Source organism: Artibeus jamaicensis, unplaced genomic scaffold (assembly GCF_021234435.1).
Source record: "Artibeus jamaicensis isolate MK-2021 breed Jamaican fruit bat unplaced genomic scaffold, CSHL_Jam_final contig_60, whole genome shotgun sequence".
NCBI lineage: Eukaryota > Metazoa > Chordata > Mammalia > Chiroptera > Phyllostomidae > Artibeus > Artibeus jamaicensis.
The window spans coordinates 495,261-522,301 of NW_026521900.1; the positions used below are offsets into that span (position 1 = coordinate 495,261).

The following is a 27,041-nucleotide window of genomic DNA, read 5'->3' on the forward strand; positions in this document are numbered from 1 at the left end:
TTTCAAACTGGCCAAACTGGTTTTTCTGGCTGCAGCAGGCTGAGGTGCAATTCTTGTGGTCTTTCTGTGAGTGCTCTCCCAAGAGCTAACCTGGCGTCTCTCCCCAGTGCCCCACAAAGGGGATCTAGGTCCTTTTTAGAGCACTTTCCCCAGGAGTCCTTGCTGTGGGCTGGGGTACGGGTGCACGCTCCAGCCAGCCAGGCTGCCTGGGTCCCCCGGGATCTGGCTCGGATCTTCCCAGTTCTGTGGGGGAACTCAAGGGCTTCCTCCCAATCTCTGGATCTCTGCCAGGCTGGGTGGGAAGCAAGCCAAGCGGCTGTCACAGGAGAATCCTTCAGTTTACTTTCCCAAAAATTTCTCCTTAAGAAAGCCTGCCTCTCAGCACAGCCTAATCCCCCAGCCAGACGAGTGACTATTGGAGTCAGAGCCCAACACCACGACTCTGCGGTGCCAGATCCGAGCCAGATCCCAGGGGACCCAGGCAGCCTGGCTGGCTGGAGCGTGCACCCGTACCCCAGCCCACAGCAAGGACTCCTGGGGAAAGTGCTCTAAAAAGGACCTAGATCCCCTTTGTGGGGCACTGGGGAGAGACGCCAGGTTAGCTCTTGGGAGAGCACTCACAGAAAGACCACAAGAATTGCACCTCAGCCTGCTGCAGCCAGAAAAACCAGTTTGGCCAGTTTGAAACCAACAAGAGATTTTTTAAAGTAATCTTTTATCTTTTTAATTTTATTATTGTTTTATGTTTTAATACTTTTTTTCTGAATTCTTCTGAGCTGGTGACCACAGAGTCCATGGTTGATCACGGCCCTTTGTCCTTATCACCCTCTGTGTAAACTCAAGCAAACAGGTCTCTCCCCGGTGTTGCCCAACCTTGCTTGGCCGGGAAGGGAGGGAGCAGATGAACCAGCTCTCTACCAATGACCCTTTGGCGGGCCTGGGGCTCCCGAAGAGTCCGTGGTAGACACTCCAGGTGCTGGGTGCCAGCCAAGGCCACTGCTGCTCGTGTCTTTGCTCCAGTCCCTGAGACCCTACTGTCCTGCAGCCGTCTCCTTACCATCTGGTTTTTCAGTGTCCGTTATAATTTCTGGTCTATTATTTTCATATATGCTGGGGAACTGTTGGCTGTTTGCGCTATTCCTTCATAGATTGGCCAGGATTTTCTCCCGTGTGTATGGGGAAATGGAATCCACTCTATCTACTCTGTTGCCATCTTCCCTCTCCCAAGAAAGATTTCTGGTCGCTGCTGCCAACCCCTTGGTCTTCCTGGATTTCCAGCCGCTGCTGCCCCCACTTCCTCCGCAAGTGCTGTATAGCCCTGGGGAACCCACAGTGGTGGCCGCACCCACAGGTGCCTTGCTCCCATGTCAATCTTCTTTCTTAATTTTTATACTTGATCTTAGTCAAAAGGCCAAGAAGCAATCTTTCTTAAATTTTATTATGTTGTGATTCTTATTTTGATTTATATTTCCTTTAAATTAAAAAACTGTTTTCTGGAAATGTTGTGTCAATATCCTCTTCACTAAACTATTATATTATACCACTGCCAACATCAAAATTATTGCCGTAAATCATTACTAATTTAATAAAGTAATGTTATATGTTAATTTACATGTATTTATATGGTTATTAATGTTTTACATGATTTTACTAACCATTTTATTTCCCCTTTTATGAATTTTTTATTCACACTTTGTTTTTTAAAGATTTTATTCATTTATCTTTAGAGGGAAAGGGGCGAGAGGGAGAGAAATATCAATGTAAGGTTGCCTCTCGTGGGTCCCCTGCTGGGAACTGCCCTGCAACCCAGGCATGTGCCCTGACTGGGAATCAAACCATGATCCTCTGGTTCACAGGCCCATGCTCAGTCCACTGAGCTACACCAGCCAGGGCTATTCACACTTTTTGTACATTTACTACTGAGTGTTTGTGTTGTTCTAGTGTTGAGTTTTATGAATTTTTTTCCTATATTTGGGAACTACATTTGCAAGATTCAGCAAAAATTATTGAGTTTTTATTATATGCAAGGCATAGGAGGTAGAGATCATTTAATTTCCAATTTAACAGAAGCAAAATTGTACTTTATTGGATTATGATGCAGACACCGGCCCGCAGAGTCCACAGCATTATGGGTGCATGAGACAAATTCACATGGACTACTGAGTCCTGTGGAGGAAAAGGGATGATACAGCTACTCTCTCAAGAGGAGAGCACCTCAAACCTTGCCTTGACATGCTTTTATTGGCTTTCTAATAGCATACATCAAAGAAGGTTTTCATTCATTATACTTAGGTTTACTTTAGGTAACTACTTTTTACAGATAGCAACAGAAGGGATGTTATTGATTACTTCTTACAAATTAACAAGGAAAAATGTTGTAAATACAAATGCAAGAGAATGATAAGAGTAACAGGACTGGTTACACTTCAATCCTTGGGAGAATTAGCACAGACTTCAGGGAGTTACTTTAAGTATATGCAGCAGGTATTTGCTGCCTGAACTCAGGGTGAGGGAGTTTTAGCAAGAGGAAGTCACAAAGCAACCTAGGTATAAAGCAGGCCTGATTTCCCACAGGAGAACTTCTTCACGTGTGTGGTCCTGCCTGCCGACTCTCTCCCCACTGATTTTCCACATGGGTGCTGAACTATATTTCCATGCCTGGCGAAGTGGTTCCCTATAGGATTATGCAGTCTCCACTTTCACACTGACTCTAATCAAATAGTTATATTCTTTGTGTAAACTATAAATAATTTACATATTTAACAGAGTCTATGTACAATTAGTACTTCATAGCCAAGATTTTCATTTTTCTCTACCACTGTAATAGTATCCATGGTATTTATGTGTGTAGAAAATAGGGTAAGTTCAGCTTTGAGTGTCAGAAAGTCAAAAAATAGTAGCTTAAGTGAGAGAGGAGTTTCTTTTTTATATAGATGAAGTCATGAGGAAAGCAACCCAGAACTGGTAATGGTGGTTCCATACTGTTCAGAAGCCTTTGGTCCTTCTAACTGGTTGAATGGCCATCTTCAATATGGGTCAACACCTGTTAAAATATAAAAATTATTATTACACATTTAATGGTAATGAATACTTTATTCATAACTATTACAATTGATTTCAAGACTCTTACAAAAACTTAAAAACAAACAAAAGTGTATAGCCATAAGGGAGAGAGATCAGGCTCCACTCCAAACACTACAAAGGCAGCTGAGGATTTGCAGCCAAGTAGAGTGAGGGGATATGGAAGTATGGTTTGTAATAACCTTTATTTATAAAAATATGAGTACCCAGCAACATCACCAAAAGAGGTACAATGGAGAAAATTAAGCACTGATAACTGTCTTTGCTGAGCTTATGACTCCTTCTTTACTGCATTTAAAATAATCTAGTGGACACAAATTCAATATAGAGATAGTTTAGAAATAAAATTTATATATTTATAAAATAAAGCTAGTATGTGACTTTATTCAGGAGCATATAAGTAGTTTTAAAGAATTTTAAGTGCAACATGTTCTGTTTAAATTATCTTTTTAAATGTACAAATGCCCAAAGTCCTTCCATCAAATCATTTCAATCCTTGAATTGTCATAGCAATAATCTTTAAAAGCCCAGTATTTTATTCCTGTTCTTTTTTAAATTTTTATAAGTTTATTTGAGACACATAATAACATTCTTGGGAGCAAGATCTCAAATGCTCCCTATTTCACTCTTCTTTATTTTATAAATTTATTTTATTTTTTATTGTTGATACTATTATAGATGTTCCCCATTTCGCTCCCTTTGTCTCCCTCCTCCCAGCATCCAACCCCTGCCCACTCCCTGGCGTTTACCACATTGTTGTCAGTGTTCATGGCTATACAACCTTCCTGCTTCTTGTTTATTGATTCTATATCTATCCTTTTTAAAAAAATAATTTACCCAAACAGACTTTCTACAGTTTTTAGAAATCAAGAAATGTATCCTATGGGTTTCATATAATAAAACATGTCCTTGTTCCCTGTTGGGCCATGAAATTGAGGCAATAGTTATTTCAAGGTGTTTCCAGGAAAAGACTTGGTTTGCTAATTTTATATGAGATCAATCTCTACTATTTTTTAAGATGACAGAGCATACTTTGGAGATATTTTGGGTTCAAATACAGACCACTTCAATAAAGTGAGTTGTAATTTTTTGGCTGGTGGAGTGCCTTGCCTTCAATTTTTAAAATATGGAACATCTTTGAAATGCAATAAAGTGAAGCCTAGTAAAATGGGATATGCCTGTATAGTTAATAATCAATTGCCCGTCTGTGTACATGGCTTTGTGAGATGATCTGACATATTTCTACAAGCCAAGTGTTTTACTACCAGGAATTCGTGGTGTCATATGCAGACTTGAAGATTTCACAATGCCCTGTTTCTTTGAGGCAATTTGTAAACATGTGAAATTGATACAATTCATAAGATTTCTTTACCTAGACAAGTGTTCTTTCAATCTTTTTCCTTACTGTTTTCTCTTGGTAGATTTCTTTTTTTTTTAAAGATTTTATTTATTTATCTTTAGAGGGGAAGGGAAGGAGAGAGGGAGAGAAACATCAATGTATGGTTGCCTTTCGTGCGTCCCCTGCTGGGAACTGGCCTGCAGGGAACCTGCCTGCAACCCTGGCATGTGCCCTGACTGGGAATCGAACTGCGATTGTCTGGTTCGCAGGCCCGCGCTCAATCCACTGAGCTACACCAGCCAGGGCTCTTGGTAGATTTCTATCTAAGCCATACATTCCCCTAATTCTCAGAAGATCTTGATTCTTTTTAATAGCCTTAGATTTGAAAATTAATCCAAATCTTTATAAAATTTATTAGGACCAAAGTGGTATGTTTGGTAAAGAACAGCTTCATTGGCCACCAGAGACTCTGATAAGAGGCCCCTTGGGTAGATGACATTTAGTGGGAGAAGCAGGGCAGGCAAAGGAAACCCTTCATGTTTACTGAGGCATAACTTTGTACATGCTCAGCATGGCTTTGTACAACTAGGAAAGGCATAGCCATTGTTAATACAATGGTCTTTCTGAGAAAAAATTTAATACATTGAGAGCCAAGAGGAGGAGCCTGGTGTGGGAGAGGAGTTGAGGTTTCAGAGTACAACATTCTGCATCTGAATCATTATTCCACCACTTGATAACCTTGTGAACCACAGCAAGTTTTTCCTCTGAGACTGCACGTTTTTTATCTTTGGAATGAGAATCTTTTCAAAAGACTCTCTGTTCATGAGAGTCTTTAACATGGGTTACTGTCAAATGGCATGACATAAAATAGAGTGCCTATTATTATTTTGGCTAAGCTTTGTGATAGTTAGGTTTTAATAATAAGTTCTTTACATATAAGCTACAATAAAAATGAAAAAAATAATATGTTTATATTTAGAATACAGAAGGAAGGTCTGGTCACCCCTGGATTTCCCTTGAGTAAATATAAAATAACCCCAGCGTTGATGGCATTGTCTCTGGATGTCAATGAAAACAGAGTGCTAGGAAGTACGCAGCCACTGCCATCAGGCTGCTCTGACATTATTCTGCATATATATATATATATATATATATATATATATATATATATATATATGGTTTTATTTATATTTTTAGAGAAAGGGTAAGGGAGAGAAAAAGAAAGGAAGAGAAACATTGATATGTAGTTGCCTCTCATGTGCCCCCAAATGGGCACCCGCTCTGCAACCCAGGCATGTGCCCTAACTCTGAATTGAACCAGTGACCCTTTGGTTCTCAGGCTGGCACTCAATTCAGTGAGTCACACCATCCAGGGCTGAATGCATATATTTTTTCAAGTAATTTTTGTCTTACTGTTTCTGGTTTGACAGTATTTTTCATCAGTTACCTCGGCTTTGTGATCTTATAGGAATATGAAATTCTAGCTCTACACAAGGATTTATCTTGCAAGCATTGCAACCGAGGCTGAAGCACAACCTGACAGCAACACCTCTGCAAGTGGACGATAATAAAAAAGAGCTAATGTTACTGAGTTCTTATTTTACTTTTTGGGAAACAGGTTTGGCTGTGGGTTACACAGACACATAATAATGACTTAAACAAGATAAATATTTTGTTATTTAATGGAAAATTCTTGGTTGGTTGTCAGCTTTGTAATATTGTTATGGTGGCTCCATTATAGCATGGATCTGGGTGCCTTTTCTTTAGTTGCTCCACCATCTGGAGAGTCTAGCTCTTAATCCAAGGTAGCTCACTCCTATGTTTTCATCCCAGCCTCTGCGAAGGAAAAAGAGTTCAAAGGTAAGAGAGTCATTTCCCATTAGGGACATGGCCTAGATGTTGCCTAAATCATTTCTGATCATATCACATCAGGCAACATTTAGTCTCATGACAAAATCTAACTGCAGCAGCACTGGGAAACATAGTTTTTATTCTGAGTGGTCATGAGCCTAGCTAGACATTCTGCTAATAGAGAAAGGAAGAACAGATATGAAGAAACACATACTAGAATTGTCTAGTCCACAGTGACTATGTGGCAAGCTGTGCTTAACACTTAATATTCACAACAAGCCTATGAGGTTGTAGCTATTATTATTTTCTGTTACAGGGGACTATTTTGAGACATAAAGGTTAGTTCTCCTTAAGTCTTAAGATATAGAGAGCTTAAGTCTTCATTTGCTCATTCTCTGCCTTGAGCCTTGATGCAATCTTCTAGATGAGATTGGGGATTGTTTAAACATATCAAGGAATCAAAAATACTTTTTGAATTGTTATCTGTAGTTTCCTCTTCCAGGCAACTAATTGCTTTCATTATAAAATTCCTATCTTATTTGGTGCATAATGGTGTTCAGTACAATTGAGACTAGACAGGGCGACAAAGGAAAAATAATGCCACACAAATGTGAGAGGAATTTTAATGAAAGCATTTCCTGATTTGAAAGAAATGTGTCTATGCAAAGATGAAGTAAGCAGTCTCTGTAATGCATTGAGCTTTTTTGATGGAATAGAAAAAAATGAATTCAATATATTGCCAGAGTATAGCCCTGGCTGGTGTAGCTCAGTGGATTGAGCGTAGGCCTGTGAAGCAAAGGGTTGGCAGTTCAATTCCCAGTCAGGGCACATGCCTGGGTTGAAGGCCAGGTCCCCAGTGGGGGACACATGAGAGGCAACTACACATTAATATTTCTCTCCCACTCTTTCTCCTTCCCGTCCCCTTTCTAAAAATAAATAAAATATTTTTTAAAAGAAATGGTTGAATATGGTTGCAAAATAGAGAAAAAAGTGAAGGCTATGAAAAGTGAAATAAAGGAAAACGTTAAGGAAACTGGGACTCAAATCAACAGTTTGAAGCAGAAAGAATAAATAAACATTCGACCAGAACAGAATGAAGAAACAAGAATTCAAAAAAAAAAATAGGAGAGGCTTAGCAACCTCCAGGACAACTTTAAACATTCCAACACCCAAATCATAGGGGTGCCAGAAGGAGAAGAGGAAGAGCAAGAAATGGAAAACTTATTTGAAAACATAATGAAGAACTTCCCCAATCTGGCAAAGGAAATACACTTCCAGGAAGTCCAGGAAGCTCAGAGAGTCCCAACAAAGTTGGACCCAAGGAAGTGCACACCAATGTACATCATAATTACATTAGCCAAGGTTAAAGATAAAAAGAGAATCTTAAAAGCAGCAAGAGAAAAGGAGACAGTTACCTACAATGGAGTTCCTGTTAGACTATCAGCTCATTTCTCAAAAGAAACCTTACAGGCAAGAAGGGGCTGGAAAGAAGTATTCCAAGTCATGAAATGCAAGGACCTACAACCAACATTACTCTATCCAGCAAAGCTTTCATTCAGAATTGAAGGGCAGATAAAGCACTTCTCAGATAAGGTCAAATTCAAGGAGTGCATCATCACCAAGCCCTTATTCTATGAAATGTTAAAGGGACTTATCTTAGAAAAAGATAAAAAATATGAACAGTAAAACGACAACAAACTCACAATTATCAACAACTGAACCTAAAAAACAAAAACAAAAAAATGAACTAAATAAACAACTAGAACAGGAACATATTCACAGAAATGGACATCACATGGAGAGTTATCAGTGGGGAGGGGGATGGGGGCAAATGGGGGAAAAGGTACAGGGAATAAGAAGCATAAATGGTAGCTACAAAATAGAGAGGGGGAGGTTAAAAATAGTACTGGAAAAAAGAACACTATGGGAAATGGAGAAGCCAAAGAACTTATAAGTATGACTCATGGACATGAACTAAGGTAGGGGAATGATGATAGGAGCAGGGTACAAAGTGGAGGGGAATAAAGAGGAGAAAAAAAGGAAACTGTAATAGCATAATCAATAAAATATATTAAAAACCAGCTGAATAAAGGTATAATTAAAATTATCATATATGCTGTGAAGAAAAGAAACCAGTTCTCTGAGTGAGTGTAAGACTGGAATCTACTGTATACTTGGTGGTCAGAGAAGGCCTCACTAGGAAGCAGCAGTGAAGCTGAAGTAAAAAGATATATGGGAGTCAGACACATGAAGGACTAGGCTGTATGTTATCAGTAAGGATAGGCTGAGTGATGCTGCAATAACATCCTCAGATTCTTAGTGGCTTAAAACAATGAATGTTTATTTTTATGCTACATATCCATAACAAGATAGATGACGACCCTATTTCATGACATCCTCATGTCAAGACCCAGACTTGCTTATTTGGGACATTGCTATGCTCCATACAAAGAGGAGGCCATGTAGAAAATTGAGCATTTGTTTTTTACAGTTTTTATCTGGAATCCCAAGGCCACATTTCAAAGATTAATGCCAGTCATGTGACCATATCTTATATAAATCATATGATCACATCTAATGTCAAGATGGTAGGAATATGCAGTCTCAACTTGTTCTAGTTTTCATAGCCTCTCTTGCAGCTAGTGATAGTGGTGGGAGCATTTCCAAGTTGATTTTTGCTTTTCTGTTGAGACAGGTTTAAGTGACAACTCTTTCTCCTTCTTGCCGCCTTAAAATTATACACTATGGTAGAGCTGCCATGACATTTTGCTTAAGAATGATATACCACATCTTGAAAATAAGGGGCCATCAGGATGAAATAAATCACCCTGATTTAACCTGATTTTGCAGGCGAACTAATGCAAAAAACTGCTCATTCTGGATTTCTTTTTATGCATGTATGTGTGTGCCTGTGGGGGATGAAACCCATAATTTAAGCCTGTTACTTAGATTTAGAAGTATCTCTAGTTTATATGTATGACAGAGATGAGCAGCCCAGAAACTCACTTTCCTCAGTTCTTAACACTGGGCCAGCAAGGCTGGAACAAACAAGGTGCATCTTCCTTTATTAGTGCTGGCTAGTAAAGCAGAGGGAAAAGACATCTCCCACCTTACTGCTCTCTTCTAGCTCCCTGACTAATTTTCCAAATGCACACTCTTTTCCTGGTTTCAGTTGACGTCTTTTACCCTCTTCTTGAGTGTCTGAAAATGACTGTTATCTACTTCATGTGGATTATCCTAGACATGATTGAATTAGGTCAATTTCTAAGAGATATTTGAAAAATCAGTAAGTTGCTTAACATTTTGTGCCAGCCTATGGAAATCTTTCCAAATGTCTTAGAGATAGCTTTCAGATTATGTGGCCCAATTGCCTTAGGAATTCCCCAGATACTATGTTTGGACCTTTAAGTTACTTCTACCCTGTCACCTGATTTACACAGAGCACCAAGTCTTTTCAGATTCCAGAACTGTGAACTAAGTAAACTGGGTGAAAACTGACTTCTAAATAAAATCATTTCAGTAAAGCACAAAAAAGGTGGAATATGTATTTTTGTCTTTATGTCCATAAATCTTCCAAGCAGTCTCACTCTACTTTAAGAGGTTAAATTTAAGGCTTCTGATAATAGATGTTGTTTTTTTTTTTTTTCCCCAGAGGATAATTTGCCTCTTGGAAATCCTAGAATGCCTCATTTTTTCAGCTTTATACTCTTCCCTCCTCCATGACCACCTGCCCCAGCCTACTCAGATAGTACTGCTGTCTAGGATTGCTGTCTTTGTTCTGCTCATTTTATCACTTTGTTGCCCTATTGTCGTTGCATGAATTGTTATAGATTTTGAGTATGCAATGTTTTATTTCTCCTATGACCTGAGGTGTTCAAATGTCTGTTGTACTTCTCCAAATAATGTAGTTGTTGTCTTAAAATGAGAATGCATTCTGTGCTTTAAAAGTGTGTATGTAGTCTTTACAAATTTCCAAAGGTAAATTGTGTAGAGCTTTTCTTATGCTTAATTTCATGAGTCAGTTGATCATGGAGAAAAAAACATGAGGTACTTGTAAACTATAAATCAGAGACTAAGAAAACATGTGTTAGAGACTTCCGCCAAGATGGAGGCATAGGTGGAAGCACAATGCCTTCTCACAAAACCAACTTTAAAAACAACAAAGTTTTAGCAACAAAAATGCAGCGAAACCACAGAAAATTGAACTACACAAAAGTCTGACAACAATGAACCCTTCAGCCAAACTGGTAAGAGGTGCAGAGCCAGCAGCAGGGCAGGGTCAGGCAGGAAAGATCCACTGGACCAACCTGGGTGCTTGACCCAGGTGTGCCAGCAGCCGTGGGCAGATCCCAGGTGTGGAGTAGCAGCGGGCAGACCCACTGAGGGTGCAAGGCTTTGAATCCACTGAGGGCACAAGGCGGTGGACCCACTGAGGGCTGATTGTGGTCACACATTCACACGCAGATAAACCAGTGAAGGAGCGGTGAAGGAGCTAGCAGTGAGACGGACTGTGCAGGCCCCAGTGGCAGGAAGCAGCAGAGGGAACTGCTAGTGTCCCTCTCTGACCCCGCCCCCACATACAACATCACAAACCAGAGACCTGGGTGGCCCCACCCTGGTGAACACCTAAGGCTCTGCTCCTCATACCTAACAGGTGCGAACAGAGCAAAACATTATGGCTCAAGAACAGCTCAAAGGCCCACAGCCAATAACTCTAAGCGACGAAGAAATAACAAAACTTTCAAATGCACAGTTCAAAACACTGGTGACCAGGATGCTCACAGAACTGGTTGATTTTAGTCACAAATTAGAGGAACACATGAAGGCTAAACTAATTGAAATGAAGGAAAACGCACAGGAAACCAATAGTAATGGAAAGGAAACTGGGACTCAAATCAAGGAAGTGGACCAGAAGGAAGAAAAAAATGACCAAACAGAGCAGGATGAAGAAACAAGAATTCAAAAAAATGAGGAGAGGCTTGGGAACCTCCAGGACATCTTTAAACGCCCCAGCATTCGAATTATAGGGGTACCAGAAGGGGAAGAGGAAGAGCAACAAGTGGAAAATTTATTTGAACAAATAATTAAGAACTTCCCCAATCTGGCAAAGGAAATAGACTTCCAGGAAATCCAGGAAGCTCAGAGAGTCCCAAAGAAGTTGGACCCAAGAAGAAACACACCAAGGTACATCATAATTACATTAGCCAAGATAAAAAAGAAGCAGAGAACCCTAGAAGCAGCAAGAGATAAGGAGATAGTCACCTACAAAGGAGTCCTCATCAGACTGTCAGCGGATTTCTCAAAAGAGACCTTACAGGCAAGAAGGGGCTGGAAAGAGGTATTCCAAGTCATGAAATCCAAAGACCTACATCCAAGATTGCTCTATCCAGCAAAGCTTTCATTTAGAATGGAAGTGCTTCTCAGATAAGATCAAATTCAAGGAGTTCATCATCACCAAGCCCTTATTCTATGAAATGTTAAAGGGGCTTACCTAAGAAAAAGAAGATAAAAAAGATGAACAGTGAAAGGACAGAAAACTCAGTTATTAACAACCACACCTAAAACAAAAGCAAACTAAAAGGACAGCTAAATCAGGAGCAGAACCATAGAAATGAAGATCACATGGAGGGTTAGCAACAGGGGAGTGGGAGGAGGAGAAGGGGGGAGAAGGTACAGAAAATAAGTAGCATAGATGGCAGGTAGAAAATAGGTAGGGGGAGGGCAAGAATAGTATGGGAAATATAGAATCTAAAGAACTTGAAACACGTGGTCATAAACTAAAGGGGGAAATGGTGGGGGAGTCATGTATAGGGTGAAGGGGAATAAAGGGGGAAAATAGAACAACTGTAATGGCATAATTACTAAAATACATTTAAAAATAAACATAAAAATAAAGAAAAAAGAAAACAGTGTTATAGGTTGTCATTCTTGTTTAGATAGGCAGAAGAGTGAGGATTTAAGATAGCCACTTTGGGAAAAGGATTGCACTTTTTATAAAATTAAATAAGCACCTATTTACTACCCTGTAATTGTACTGTGTATTTACCCAAGAAATATGAAAATATACTATCTACAAAGACCTATACAAGAGTTTATAGCATCTCTGTTCATAATAGTAAAAAATTTGGAACAGTCCAAGTGTTCAATAGGAGAAAGGCTCAATCTAATTGTGGTGTATTTATACAATGAAATAAAACTTGGCAATAAAAAATTATTGATACATGTAAAAAAGAGTGCCTGTTGTAACATATGAATCATCTTGCATCATTTGTCCTTTTCTAGACTAATTTGAAGGATAATGAGAATCCTTAGTAGATGTCTTGCTTGACTTATTTTCCTTCTGAATATCAGAATGCTGTACTACACAATAGGCACTAAATAAATGCACATTGAAAGAATTAATGAGACAATCAAAGGTTTTGGAAACCTTACTCTTCACTTTTATAATTCTCGATTTATGAATGAGAGATTCAGGCTAGGAATTAAAAGACCTGGTTTCTTTTTTTTTAATACTGCTTACAACTTTAATATGAAAGTTGTAATACCTCACAAGTTAGTTTCAAGGCCCCAGAGACATAATAAATAGTTTTAGACATTTAAGTATCTTATAATTTAACACACAACTGTGTCTTGAGCAGTATATACAATAAACTGAAGTCATTGTTAGTGCCTTTGAATAGATGCCAGCCTCACTGGGTATACCAAAAAGCACAGGTCCACAAATGTAAAATGAGATTGTATGAGATGTGTGGGATGACTCTAGGATATTTTTTTGTTTGTTGGTTTGTTTTAGATAATACAAATGATATGTTGAAGAAGGTATTGGATGTAGATATTATAAAGAAAATGGCATGTCTGTGAAGCATTTAAGTGGAATGAACCTGTCATCTACATTAGTGTTTTTCAAACTTGGCAATATATAGAAGAAATAAGGACACTTTTAAAACATAAGGGCATCCTAAGAGCCCTAAGACACCAATCCAAAAGAACCTATGCACTCCAATGTTCATAGCAGCACAATTTACAATAGCCAAGAGCTGGTAGCAACCTAGGTGCCCATCAGTAAATGAATGGATCAAAAAATTATGGTACATATACACAATGGAATTCTATGCAGCAGAAAGAAAGAAGGAGCTCCTACCCTTTGCAACAGCTTGGATGGAACTGGAAAGCATTATGCTGAGTGAAATAAGCCAGGTGTTGAAAGACAAATACCATATGATCTCACCTTTAACAGGAGGCTAAACAACAAAACCAAAAAGCAAGCAAAATAAAAACAATGACACTGAAATAGAGAACAAGGGAACAGTGACCAGAGGGGAGAGGGGAAGGAATTTCAGGGGAAAAAGGGGAAGGATTTACAGGAACTAGTATAAAGGACACATGGGCAACAACTAAAGGGGGTGGAAAGGGGAGGGAGGTGGGGGGTACGGGGGGTGGGCTGGGATGGGGTAAAAGACAGAATACTGTAGTTGAAAAATAATTAAATAAAAAAAGATAAAAGAAAACATCATTGCATAGGCTACATCTCAAACCAATTATATCAGACTGGGGGTGGGTGGGATAAGGCTTGGGAATCAGTATAATTTTCTGTCCAACTGGAATCTTCCCAGTTGATTCCAGTGCATAGCCAAATTTGAGACTGAATATTCCAAAGCTCTGCTTCTCAAACTTTAATCACTTGGAGATTTTGTGAAGTGCAGAATCTGATCCAATAGGTATGTGGTGGAGCCTGAGATTCTGCATTCCTAATAAGCTGCCAGATGATGCTGACACTTTGAGAACAAGAACCACACTGAATAGTTATTTCTAATATATATATAAATATACATGTCAGGTAGTAAAAGAAGGGACATGAAGATAGCATTTCTTTAGTACCTATGTACCAGGCATTATGCTGGTATCTTTACATATATTATGTCATTTAATATTGAAAACAGAAAATAATACAATAATAATAAGAAAAATATTATTACCCCAATTTTAGAAATGAAGAGTCTTAGGTTGAATGTGTAAATCATTGTCTAAGTTGGATAGCTATTCATGATGAAACTTGAATTCAAACATAAACATGCCTGACAGCAAAGCCCACAGGCCAAAGGGAATGTTGGAAACCCTTAAACAGGAAGAAGTGTTTACATTTGAAATGGAAGGCAATGTCTTTGTAACAAAATCTTCATTGGATCATCTTATGGGAGTTCCCATGTTCCCAAGTTTGATTTCATAATCTTGCCTCATGTAATAAGTATATCTATGCAAGTAAAGAACATTCCTCTAGGCTGGGGTTGTGCTCCAATATCATGTTATCAAAGATCTCAGAGAAGTTGGAGTGCAATGTGAGTAAATACTAATAGCAAACTAGTAATGCTAGTAAAGAATGTCAAAATTCTAAAGCAAAACACATGTTTTTCTACTACTGATATCAAAAAGTCATTGATTCTGGGGAAAGAAATTGTGTTTTCTGAAACTATTTGGCTCTGACTTCTTGAATATTTTAAATTTTTTTCCTAATGAAAATGTCCCTTAAGTAAAGATAGCTCAGCTCCTGTTTTGTTTTGTTTTTTAAGTAATTTTTTCTCTCCTTTCAGGAAGCTTAAAAATGAACTCTTAGAAGCAAAACGTAGAAGTGGGAAGACTCAACAAGAGACAAACAGAGTCTGTGCTCACTGTCAAAAAAACCTGGGCTTAATATTTGACCGGGGAGACCCATGCCAGGCTTGCTCCCTGAGAGTGTGCAGTGAGTGTCGGATGTCGGGCTCTGATGGCAGCTGGAAGTGCACTGTCTGTGCCAAAGTCGCGTGAGTTTCTGTCTTTTCTTTTTTTTATTGTTGTTCAAGTACAGTTTTCTCCATTTTCACCCCACCACACCCCCCACCCCACCATCCGCACCTCCTACTCTTGATCCCACCCCCTATGGCTTTGTCCATGTGAATTTTATACATGTTCCATGTTGCTTGGAAAACCAGATTTGATGACTGAGGTTATTCAAGTGAGGAAAGCAAGAAGGAAAAAGAGTATTTAAAATTTATGAATAGAATTTGGGATTAAAAGAATAGCCCAATCACAGACTCAGCAAGTCCTTGGCAGAGCTCTGTTATGTGGTTGTGTGTGTGAGAGAGAAAGAGAAAGAACAGGAGAGATACAGAGTCAGAAAAGGTAGTATTTTTATTTCTTAACACTATAACTTTATAGTAAAATTAGAAGCCTCACAGAACAAGGTCTCTTCTGCATTTGAAACCCATCCAGGAACTTTCTTTCATTATAGCCCCACTTGGCTCTACATGGCTTTTCAGAAGGCACAATTACCCTGAGATATTGAGACATTTGGGGTAACAGGCAAGATAAATATGAAGTATCAGGCTGCTCTCTCCACATCAAATGAGGGACATAACTGGAGTAACTCCTGAATTTCTTGCCAACTTAGTTCTTGAGAAAGGGTAAAGGGAAACAACCTTCTCATTAACCTGTGTGTTTAGCCTATTGGAGTACAGTGATCTTAGGTTTCACTATGCCAATCTGGGTGTAGGTCAAGAATCATTGTTTTCTAAGTTCACTTAAACTGGTGTCTGAAGCATGATGTGGTCTCAACTACTCCCGGGGCTGACCGAATTCCATCCTTTTGAGAAGTCTCCCCTTTGATCAACAGGTAAGTTTTCTCTCTCCCAAGGTCCGTTCATCTCCTATATTTACTGGGAAGTACCTAATAATTTCATCTTAAGACAACTCTGTTGATCTCTGCTTCCTATGGTTAAGGTGGGGGGATGGAATGCTAGAATCACTACAGGTTGGTTTGGTTTGGTTCATTTGGTTAAGTTTATCTTTAGTCCTCACTGAAACATCCTCTTATAGGTGTTAAGAAGCTACTTTAGGAAGGAAGTGAATAGTTTAGTAGTAAGACTAAGTGATCTTCCATTTCCAACTTCTCTGAATAATAGCTATCATATTTTTCAAGCTGTAAGACACACTTTTCCCCTGCCACATTTGGGAAGAATAATAATTGTGTTTTTAAATTTTATTTTAATTGTTCAAGGACAGTTTTCTGTCTTTTACTCCCATCCCAGCCCCCCACCAGTGCTCCCCACCTCCCTCCCATTTCCACCCCCCTTAGTTTTGTTCATGTACCCCTTCATACTTGTTCCTGAAAACCTTTCTTCCCCTTTTCCCCTGAAATCCCCTCCCCTCTCCCCTCTGGACACTGTCAGCCTGTTTTCTACTTCAGCGTCTTTGGTTATATTTTGCTTGCTTGTTTGTTTTGTTGTTTAGCTTCCTGTTAAAGGTGAGATCCTTTGGTATTTATCTTTCACCACCTGTCTTATTTCACTTAGCGTAATGCTTTCCAGTTCCATCCATGATGTCACAAAGGGTAGGAACTCCTTCTTTCTTTCTGCTGTGTAGTTTTTTATTCCACTACTGTCGATGCTTTTTTCCTACAATCTGGACCCTCATCTGAGGAACTAGGGACTATGACTCATGAGCCCTTCAATCAAACAGTAGTTGCCTCAAACTTATATATGGGAACAGAAATTTTGTATATAATTTCTAAATGCCACTTGCAATTACTGAAGCATACCTTTAAATACAGGACCCAAGTAACATATGTATTCAAACATTGTATTTTTTACTGTTTGTTTTTTAAATTTTTTATTGATTATGCTATTACAGTTGTTCTATTCCCCCCTTCATTCCCCTCCACCCTACCCCCCCATCCCTACCATTACCCCCCTTTAGTTTATGACCATGTGTCTCAAGTCTTTTAGATTCTATATTTCCCATGCTATTCTTGCCCCTCCATCTATTTTCTATCTACTGTATATGCTACTTATTTTCTGTACCCTCTCCCCCCTTCTCCTCCTCCCACTCCCCTGTTGCTAACCCTCCTTGAGATCTTCATTTCTATGCTTCCACTCCTGATCTAGCTGTCCTTTTAGTTTGCTTTTGTTTTAGGTGTGGTTGTTAATAACTGTAAGTTTGTCGTCCTTTCACTGTTCATGTTTCTTTAACTTCTTTTTCTTAGATAAGTCCCTTTAACGTTTCATAGAATAAGGGCTTGGTGATGATGAACTTCTTGAATTTGATCTTATCTGAGAAGCACTTTATCTGTCCTTCCATTCTAAATGAAAGTTTTGCTGGATAGAGCAATCTTGGATGTAGGTCTTTGGATTTCATGACTTGGAATACCTCTTTCCAGCCCCTTCTTGCCTGTAAGGTCTCTTTTGAGAAATCCGCTGACAGTCTGATGGGGACTCCTTTGTAGGTGACTGTCCCCTTAGCTCTTGCTGCTTCTAGGGTTCTCTGCTTCTTTTTTATCTTGGCTAATGTAATTATGATGTGCCTTGGTGTGTTCCTTCTTGGGTCCAACTTCTTTGGGACTCTCTGAGCTTCCTGGATGTCCTGGAAGTCTATTTCCTTTGCCAGATTGGGGAAATTCTCCTTTATTATTTGTTCAAATAAGTTTTCCACTGGTGGCTGTGCCTTTCCCCCTTCTGGTACCCCTATAATTCAGATGTTGGAGCATTTAAAAATGTCCTGGAGGTTCCTAAGACTCTCCTCATTTCTTTGAATTCTTGCTTCTTCACTCTTTTCTGTTTGGCCATTATTTGCTTTCTTCTGGTCCACTCCATTGATTTGAGTCCCAGTGTCCTTTTCATTGCTGTTGGTTTCCTGTGCAATTCCATTCATTTCAATTAGTTTTGCCTTCATATATTTGTCTAATTTGTGTCTATAATCAACCAGTTCTGTGAGGATCCTGATGACCAGTGTTTTAAACTGTGCGTCTGAGAGTTTTGCTAGTTCTTCATCGCTTAGATCTATAGGCTCTGGGGCTTTGAGATCTTCTTGAGCCATTTTTGGTCTGTTCGCACCCTTTAAGTGTGAGAAGCGGCGCCTTGGACTCCCAGGTTGCTGGGTTGTGACTCTGTATGTGGGGGCGTGGTCAGAGCAGGGAAATGGTGACCCCCTCTGCTGCTGTTTCTCACTGCTAGGTGAGGAGCAGTGCCTTAGGTGGTTCACCGTGGCCGGGCCACTCAGGGTTGCTGGGTTATGACGCTGTATGTGGAGGTGGGGTCAGAGCAGGGAAATGGCGGCGCCCCCCCTTTCGCTTGCTGTGGGGACCCTCTGGGTTCTTGTCCAATCGCCCACTCCCTTGCTTGTCTATCCACGCACAAATGCACAACCACAGTCAACCCGCAGCCCTGCTCCCTCGCTGTTTCCCCCGCGGTCGCTTGCTTGGTCACTCGCTCGGTCACTCGCTCGGTCGCTCACTAGGTCCAACCCTGCGCCTGGATTCGGTGCTCCTGAGTCTGTCTGACCGAGTTTTCCCGTGCAACCCCGCTCCACCAGCTGCTGGTTTTTTCCCCTTACTGGTCAGGCTGAAGAATTTGTTGTTAACAGACTTCCGAAAAGTTCAATTTTCTGTGTTCTGGCTGTGTTTTCTGTTGCTAATATTTAGTTGTCTATAAACTTGGTTGTGTGAGAAGGCACGGCATATCCACCTATGCCTCCATCTTGGCGGAAGTCCTGCTTTATTGTTTCTCAAACATTGTTAATTGAAGATTTTGCCATCAACTGTCTACCTGTCAGTATGGATGGTAACTGCAAGTGTAATTCACACAAATTTTCCCCTAAATCTTGTCAGATCCACATTAGTTTATATTGAGAGATAAATATTTAACATATTAATGGACTCTGGAGATTGGTTGTTACAGATGTAGCCTACCCAAACTAATATGAGGTGGCAAAAGTAAGTTTACAGTTGTAATACAAATAAATAATACAACAATTAAAATAATAATAGAAGAATAAACTGTATTTTGTATACTTACAACTGTAAACCTATTTTTACTCTTGCCTGTATAACCACTTCCTGTGTTTTTCCCCTTAACATTCATATGCCACATAGTTTATTTATTTATCTTGTTCGTTACCTTTCTGCCTCTACTAGAATATACATTTTATCTCTAGTGTTCACTCGTGTAATTCTAGCGCCTAAACAAATGCCTATAATAAGCACTCAATGAGAGGATGCTGGGAAGATGGCGACGGAGTAAGATGGAGCTGATGCTAGCTCCTGTACTCATGGCTGAAAATCCTGGCAGATCTATAGAGAAACAGCACAATAAACCATTGGTTAACCAGCATTTATGAAATTAAAAGACCAGAGATTGTGACCGACGCTGAAACACCAGACGACGGCAGAGTCAGCTACTGGACCTGGGTCTCACGCCTCCCCTGTGCTGCCGCCAGAGCAACAGGCCTGGGAGCCAGGGAGTCAGGTATGGGAGCCAGGCACTCCAAGCCCCTGTGACGGTCCTGGGAGACAGAGGAGTCAGGAACCGGAGCGGGGACATTCTCAGCCCCTGTGCCGATGTCATAGCTACTGGCCTGGGCAATGGAAGGGTCAGTTGCAGGAGCTGGGACACCAAAGGCCCCTGTCACGCTGCCATAGAGACAGGCCTGGGCCCGCTACGGGAGCCGGGATGTTCATAGACACTGTGCTGCTGCCATAGTGACAGGGGTGGATGTTGGGGAGTCGGGTACGGAAGCCGGGACGCTCCAAACCCCTGTGATGCAGCAGAGGAGCCAGCTACGGGAGCCTCGACGTTCTCAGCTCCTGTGCCGCTGCCACAGTGACTGGATTGGATGCCGGGGAGTCAGGTATGGGAGCTGGGATGCTCCAAACTCCTGTGATGGCCGTGGGCGGCAGAGGAGCCAGATACAGGAGCGAAACATTCTCAGCCCCTGTGACGCTGCCGTAGTAACGGGCCTGGGTGCTTGAAGAGGCAGCTACTAGAGCTGCAACATTCAGCAGTGGTAGGCGACCAACACAGGGACCAGCGTGAGGACCAGCGTGAGAGTAGGTGGAGACGAAGAACATCAAGAAATTTCAAGGAGTCTGCACCACTGAACTTCACAAGGATCATACCACAGAGTTTACACCATAAAACCAGGGTTTCAGAACAGATCAATTTTAGAACCTGAGACTAACGAGAAGAGTCTCACACAGTGAGAAGGCAAAGAAACAATCCCCAAATGAAAGAAAAAGCAGAAACTTCAGAAAGAATGTTAGATGAAATAGAGGCTAATCAACGATCAGACAGTGAATTCAAAGCACTGGTTATTACGAAGTTCAAAGAGCTCACAGTGAACTACCAGAAACTACAGGGGAACTACAATGATCTCTCTGCAAACTACAGCAACATGAAAAAGGAAATGGAAACTATCAGCAAGAGACAAGAGGAAATGAAGAATACAATTTCCGAATTGAAGAACACAGTAGAAAGTTTCCAAAGTAGGATAGATGAAGCAGAGGATAGGATTAGTGAGTTGGAGGACAAGGTAGAAAGCATCTCACAAAAAGAGCAGGAAAATGAGAAGAGGCTCAGAAACAATGAAGAGGGATAAAGAGAAATGCAAGACAATATGAAATGTAATAATATCCGAATAATAGGAATACGAGGAAGAGAAGAAGAACAAGGGATACAAAATATATTTGAACGAGTAATGAGAAAAAATTTTCCTAATTTGATAAGAGAGTCACACAAATCCAGGAATCACAGAGAGTCCCAATCAAGAGGAACCCAAGGAGGCCCACTTCAAGACACATCATCATTAAAATGGCAAAATTCCAAGACAAAGAGAGAATCTTAAAGGCAGCAAGGGAGAAAAAAGAAATAACATACAAGGGAGCCCCAATAAGGTTAGCTACTGACTTCTCAATGGAAACACTTCAAGCAAGAAGAGAATGGCAAGAAATATTCCAAGTAATGAGAACCAGAGGCTTGCAACCAAGGCTACTTTACCCAGCAAGGCTCTCAATCAAGATAGAAGGCCAAATAAAGAGCTTCCAAGACAAAAGAAGCCTAAAAGAATACGCCTCCACCAAACCAGCTCTACAAGAAATACTAAAAGGACTGCTTTAAGGGAAGGAAAGATAAGAGGGAGACAGAGAGGAACACAGGAACAAAAACGGCAATAAATAAGTACCTATCAATAATAACCTTAAATGTAAATGGATTAAATGCTCCAATCAAAAGACACAGAATAACTCAATGGATATGAAAGCATGACCCACACATATGCTGCCTACGAGAGACCCACCTCAGGACAAAAGACCATCACAGACTAAAAGTCAAAGGCTAGAAACAAGTTTTCCAAGCAAACGGACAAGAAAAAAAAGCTGGGGTAGCAATTCTCATATCGGACAAAATAGACTTCAAAAAAAAGGCCATAAAGAGAAACCCAGAAGGTCACTTCATTATACTCAAGGGAAGAATCCACCAAGAAGACATTACCATTGTAAACATATATGCACCAAACATAGGGGCACCCAAATATATCAAGAAAATCGTAGAGGACTTCAAGAAAGATATTGACAGCAACACAATTATAGTAGGGGATTTTAACACCCCACTATCAAAAATGGACACATCTTCCAAACAAATTATCAACAAAGATATTGGGTCATTAAACAACACCCTAGATGAAATGGACTTAACTGATATATATAGAGCCCTTCATCCCAAAGAAGCTAAATACACATTCTTTTCAAATGCACATGGAACATTTTCAAAGATAGACCACATGATAGGACACAAAACGAGCCTCAAAAAATTCAAGAAAATTGAAATCATACCAAACATCTTCTCTGACCACAAGGGACTGAAATTAGAAACCAAACCCAAAGAAAAAAGCCAAAGCACCCAAAAACATGGAGACTGAATGGTATGCTATTAAACAATGAATGGGTCAAGAATGAAATTAGGGAAGAAATCAAAACGTTTCTGGAAACAAATGAAAACAAACTCACAACAACCCAAAACTTATGGGACACAGTTAAGGCAGTCCTGAGAGGGAAGTTTATAGCAATACAGGCCTACCTAAAGAAGATAGAAACATTTCAAACAAACAACCTAACCCTACGCCTGCAAGAACTCAAGGAACAACAACAACGACAGCCCAGAGCAAGCAGAAGGAAGCAAATAACCAAGATTAGAGCAGAATTAAATGACATAGAAACTAAAAGCACAATTTTAAGGATCAATGAATCCAGGAGTTGGTTCTTTGAGAAGATAAACAAAATAGACAAGCCTTTAAGTAGGCTCATCAAGAAAAGAAGAGAGAGGACACAAATAAACCCAATCAAAATTGAAAGAGGAGAGATTACAACTGATACCACAGAAATAGAAGGGATTGTAAGAAATTACTATGAAGAACTGTATGCCAAGATATTTGAAAACCTAGGGTAAATGGACACATTTCTAGAAAAATCCAATCTTCCAAAACTCAGTGAAAAAAAAGCAGAAAATCTAAATACACCAATAACAGCAAAAGAAATTGAAGCAGTAATGAAAAAACTCCCATCACACAAAAGCCCTGGACCAGATGGTTTCACAGGAGAATTCTACAAAGCATTTAAGGAAGAGCTAACCCCTATTCTCCACAGACTATTCCAAAAAATCAAGAAGGATGGAAAACTCCCAAATTCTTTTTATGAAGCCAGCACCATCTTAATTCCAAAACCAGATAGAGACACAACAAAGAAAGAAAACTTCAGGCCAATATCGCTGATGAACATAGATGCTAAAATCCTCAACAAAATATTGGCAAATCGCATCTAACAATATATCAAAAAGATCATACACCATGACCAAGTGGGATTCATCCCAGGTATGCAAGGATGGTTCAATATTCGCAAATCAGTAAATGTAATACATCACATAAACAAAAGCAAAGACAAAAATCACATGATCCTATCAATAGATGCGGAAAAAGCTTTTGATAAGGTACAACACCCATTTATGATAAAAAACACTCAGCAAAGTGGGAATACAGGGAGCATTTCTCAAAATAATAAAGGCCATATATGAGAGACCTACAGCCAATATCATACTCAATGGGAAAAAACTAAAAGCTTTTCCACTAAGATCAGGAACAAGACAAGGTTGTCCACTTTCACCACTTCTATTCAATATAGTATTGGAAGTTTTAGCTACAGCGATCAGGCAAGAAAATGAAATAAAAGGCATCCAAATTGGAAAGGAGGAAGGAAATCTGTCACTGTTTGCAGATGACATGATAGTGTACATGGAGAATCCTATAGACTCTACCCAAAAACTGCTCCAACTAATTAATGAATTTGGCAAAACAGCTGGTTACAAAGTCAATATCCAGAAATCAAAGGCATTTTTGTATACCAACAGTGAATCAGCAGAAGCAGAAATCAAGAAAAGAATCCCATTCGATATAGCAAAAAGAAAAATAAAATATCTGGGAATAAACCTAACCAAAGAGGTAAAAGACCTGTATGCAGAAAACTACACAGCCCTGAAGAACAAAATCAAGGAAGACACAAACAAATGGAAACATATACCTTGTTCATGGATTGGAAGAATTAACATCATCAAAATGTCCATACTACCCAAAGCAATATACAGATTCAATGCAATACCTATTAAAGTACCAATGGCATATTTCACAGACATAGAACAAACAATTCGACAATTTATATGGAACCATAAACGAGCCCAAATAGCAGCTGCTTTTTTCAGAAAGAAGAACAAAGTATGGGGGATCACAATACCTGATATCAAACTGTATTACAAGGCCACTGTAATCAAAACAGCCTGGTACTGGCATAAAAACAGGTGTATAGACCAAAGGAACAGAACAGAGAGCCCAGAAATCAACCCAACTCTCTACAGTCAATTAATATTCGAAAAAGGGGACAGTAACATAAAATGGAGTAAAGATAGCCTCTTCAACAAATGATGTTGGGAGAACTGGACAGCTATGTGAAAAAAAAATGAAACTTGAGCACAGACTTACACCATACACCAAAATAAATTCAAGGTGGATAAATGACTTAAATGTAAGTCGTGACACCATTAAAGCCCTAGAGGAGAACATCGGCAAGAAAATCTCAGATATTTCATGCAGCAACTTTTTTACTGATATGTCCCCTAGAGCAAGGAATGTAAAGGAAAGAATAAACAAATGGGATCTCATCAAAATAAAAAGCTTCTGCGTGGCTAAAGAAAACTGTATTAAATTAGCAAGACCAAGTGTATGGGAAAACATATTTGCCAATGATACCTCAGACAAAGATTTAATCTCCAAAATATACAAAGAACTTACACGACTCCACTCTAAGAAGACACCCAACCCAATTAAAAAATGGGAAAAGGAATTGAACAAACACTTCTCCAAGGAGGACATACAGAACATTCAGAGACACATGAAGAGATGCTCAATATCGTTAGCTATCAGAGAGATGCAAATTAAAACCACAATGAGATACCACTTTACACCAGTCAGGATGGCTATCATAAACAAAGTAACAAACAACAAATGTTGGAGAGGTTGTGGGGAAAAGGGGTCCTTAGTTCACTGTTGGTGGGATTGCAGACTGGTACAACCATTATGGAAAACAGTATGGAATTTTCTCAGAAAAATAAAAATTGACCTGCCTTTTTACCCAGCAATTTACCCAGCAATTCCACTGCTAGGATTATACCCCAAGAATCCTAAAACACCAATTTCAAAGAACCTATGCACCACAATGTTCATAGCAGCACAATTTACAATAGCCAAGAGTTGGAAGCAACCTAGGTGCCCATCAGTAAATGAATGGATCAAAAAATGGTGGTACATATACACAATGGAATTCTATGCAGCAGAGAGAAAGAAGGAGCTACTACCTTTTGCAACAACATGGATGGAACTGGAAAGCATTATGCTGAGTGAAATAGGCCAGGTGGTGAAAGACAAATACCACATGATCTCACCTTTAACAGGAAGCTAAACAACAAAACAAACAAGCAAGCAGAAAAAAAAAACAAAGACACTGAAATAGAGAACAAGGGGATAGTGACCAGAGGGGAGAAGGAAGGGAAGTTAAGGGGAAAAAGGGGGAGCGATTTGGAAGAACAAAAAGGAAGGACACAGGGACGAGAAGTAAGGGGGGTGGAAATGGGAGGGAGGTGGGGAGCAAGGGGCGGGGGAGGCTGGGATGGAAAAAATAGACAAAAAACTGTACTTGAAAAATAACTAAATAAAATTAATTTAAAAAATAAGCACTCAATGAATATTTATTAAATGATTAGATGGGTGGATGAATAAATCAATGAATGAATGAATGAATGAATAGGTGGCAGGGTTTCACTTAAGGCATTTCAGGTTTAAACAAGTTATGGAACAAGTTTAGTTTTCCTCTGTCAGGATCATGGAGTTAAAAAAACATTAGCTGTGCCAAATACATTTGTCCTCTGGACAGAGTAAATTCCCAGTTGTCATAGAAATATCTAACTATAGACAAGTTGTTGTCAGAAGGGCATGTGAATAAATAATACCAAATTGCAAGTTCTATGTCTTCATTAGGAATATGTTAATGTATCAGCATAAAACATCTGAATCATGTGTACTTCTCTTATTGGTGAAACAATAACTTAATAAACCCAACTATCCACTTCCCAATTGATCCATCCATCTGCTCATCAACCCATCCCTTTTACTTTATTGATAACTTGTTTAGTATATCCTTATCCTTATACTAAATGATAAGGATATAAAGATGTATAAAAACATGGAATACCCTTGGGTTTTCATGGTCTAAGGAGGAAGATGAGTTTATTAAAACATTGTCTCATCAGTAGTGTAATTGATCTTAATGTATTACAATGTCCTAAGGAAGAAACAGCTTTCAATGTGTGATTTTTATATCTCTGTGACAACAACTTACAGTTACATACTTATGTGACAGCCGGAAGTGAGTGTTTAATGTGACATATCAAAATCCCTCATTTTGAAGCTGGAAACAGAGACCATTATTTCTCCAATATTCTAGATACTGGTCTGTGTAATCTCAGAGACAATCTGTCAGTATTTGAAGTCTCTTACTTGCTATTCATAGAGTGGTGTTTGAAAAGAAAGTGTGAATGATAATTTTATTGGCAGTGAACGTTCTTTGTTTGTTGTAAGAGAATGTTGCAGTGCCACTGGGCTGTCTCCTTGTTTAATAGACCATAAAATTAAAATTTCCACACCGGCTTCTAAGAGATGAGAAGTGACTCATCAGAAAGTGACTCATTTTGTAATCAGTTGGAAGCACAACCTTTATTGTTATTTACCTCGGATTGGGTAAAAGTAAAGAGATTTTATTGCTGTAGCACTGAAAAGATTAGAGCAAGGACTGATGGAGGGAGGCCAGCTATTACAATGGGCTGAGCAGTCATTGACATTTTCTCCAACCCCTTCAGATTCTAACAAAATGGTTGGTGTAGATCCAGTTTTAAAACTAATTCTATAGAAACAGAATGAAAGGGATCCAGTTAGTTCTTTTTGTTATCCTAACGAGACCTACAAAATTCCACATGATTATGCTAGCTGAGGTAGATGCCCTTCAACACAAAGACAGTCATAATGGTCATTTTTCCTAATTAGCACCCCAGCTGAACTCAGAAAGACCTCGAAGATAAAAGCTACATGACAGGGAACCAAAAAATGAAACACCTCTGATACAGTATTCACAAACTGATTTTATATTCATGCCATGTTGTGACATTTCATGCTGCTCTATGTCCTTGTGAGAGTCTCTTTTTAAAGAAGGAGGAATCTGATATTTTGGTTTTGATGAATTGGTAATGATTACTGAAATAGATGAAATATAAATCTGTCAGTAAACTTGAAAGAAGATAGTAGTAATGTTGGAACATACACAAAGAGACTAAAGAAGGGAATATATAGCCCTTTATTTTGAAAAAAAAAAAGAAAGAAA

General features: G+C 39.4%; 1 protein-coding gene across 2 annotated transcripts in view; it reads left to right on the forward strand.

Annotated features, from left to right (window-relative positions):
• The window catches only part of SYTL5 (synaptotagmin like 5), a 130,239-nt gene that overhangs the window by 19,612 nt on the left and 83,586 nt on the right, over positions 1 to 27,041 (forward strand). For both annotated transcript variants that reach the window (XM_037165598.2, XM_053670634.1), the window contains exon 2: positions 14,860 to 15,069. In XM_037165598.2, the coding sequence (XP_037021493.2) occupies positions 14,860 to 15,069 (210 nt within the window). The remainder of the gene's footprint in view (positions 1 to 14,859; positions 15,070 to 27,041) is intronic.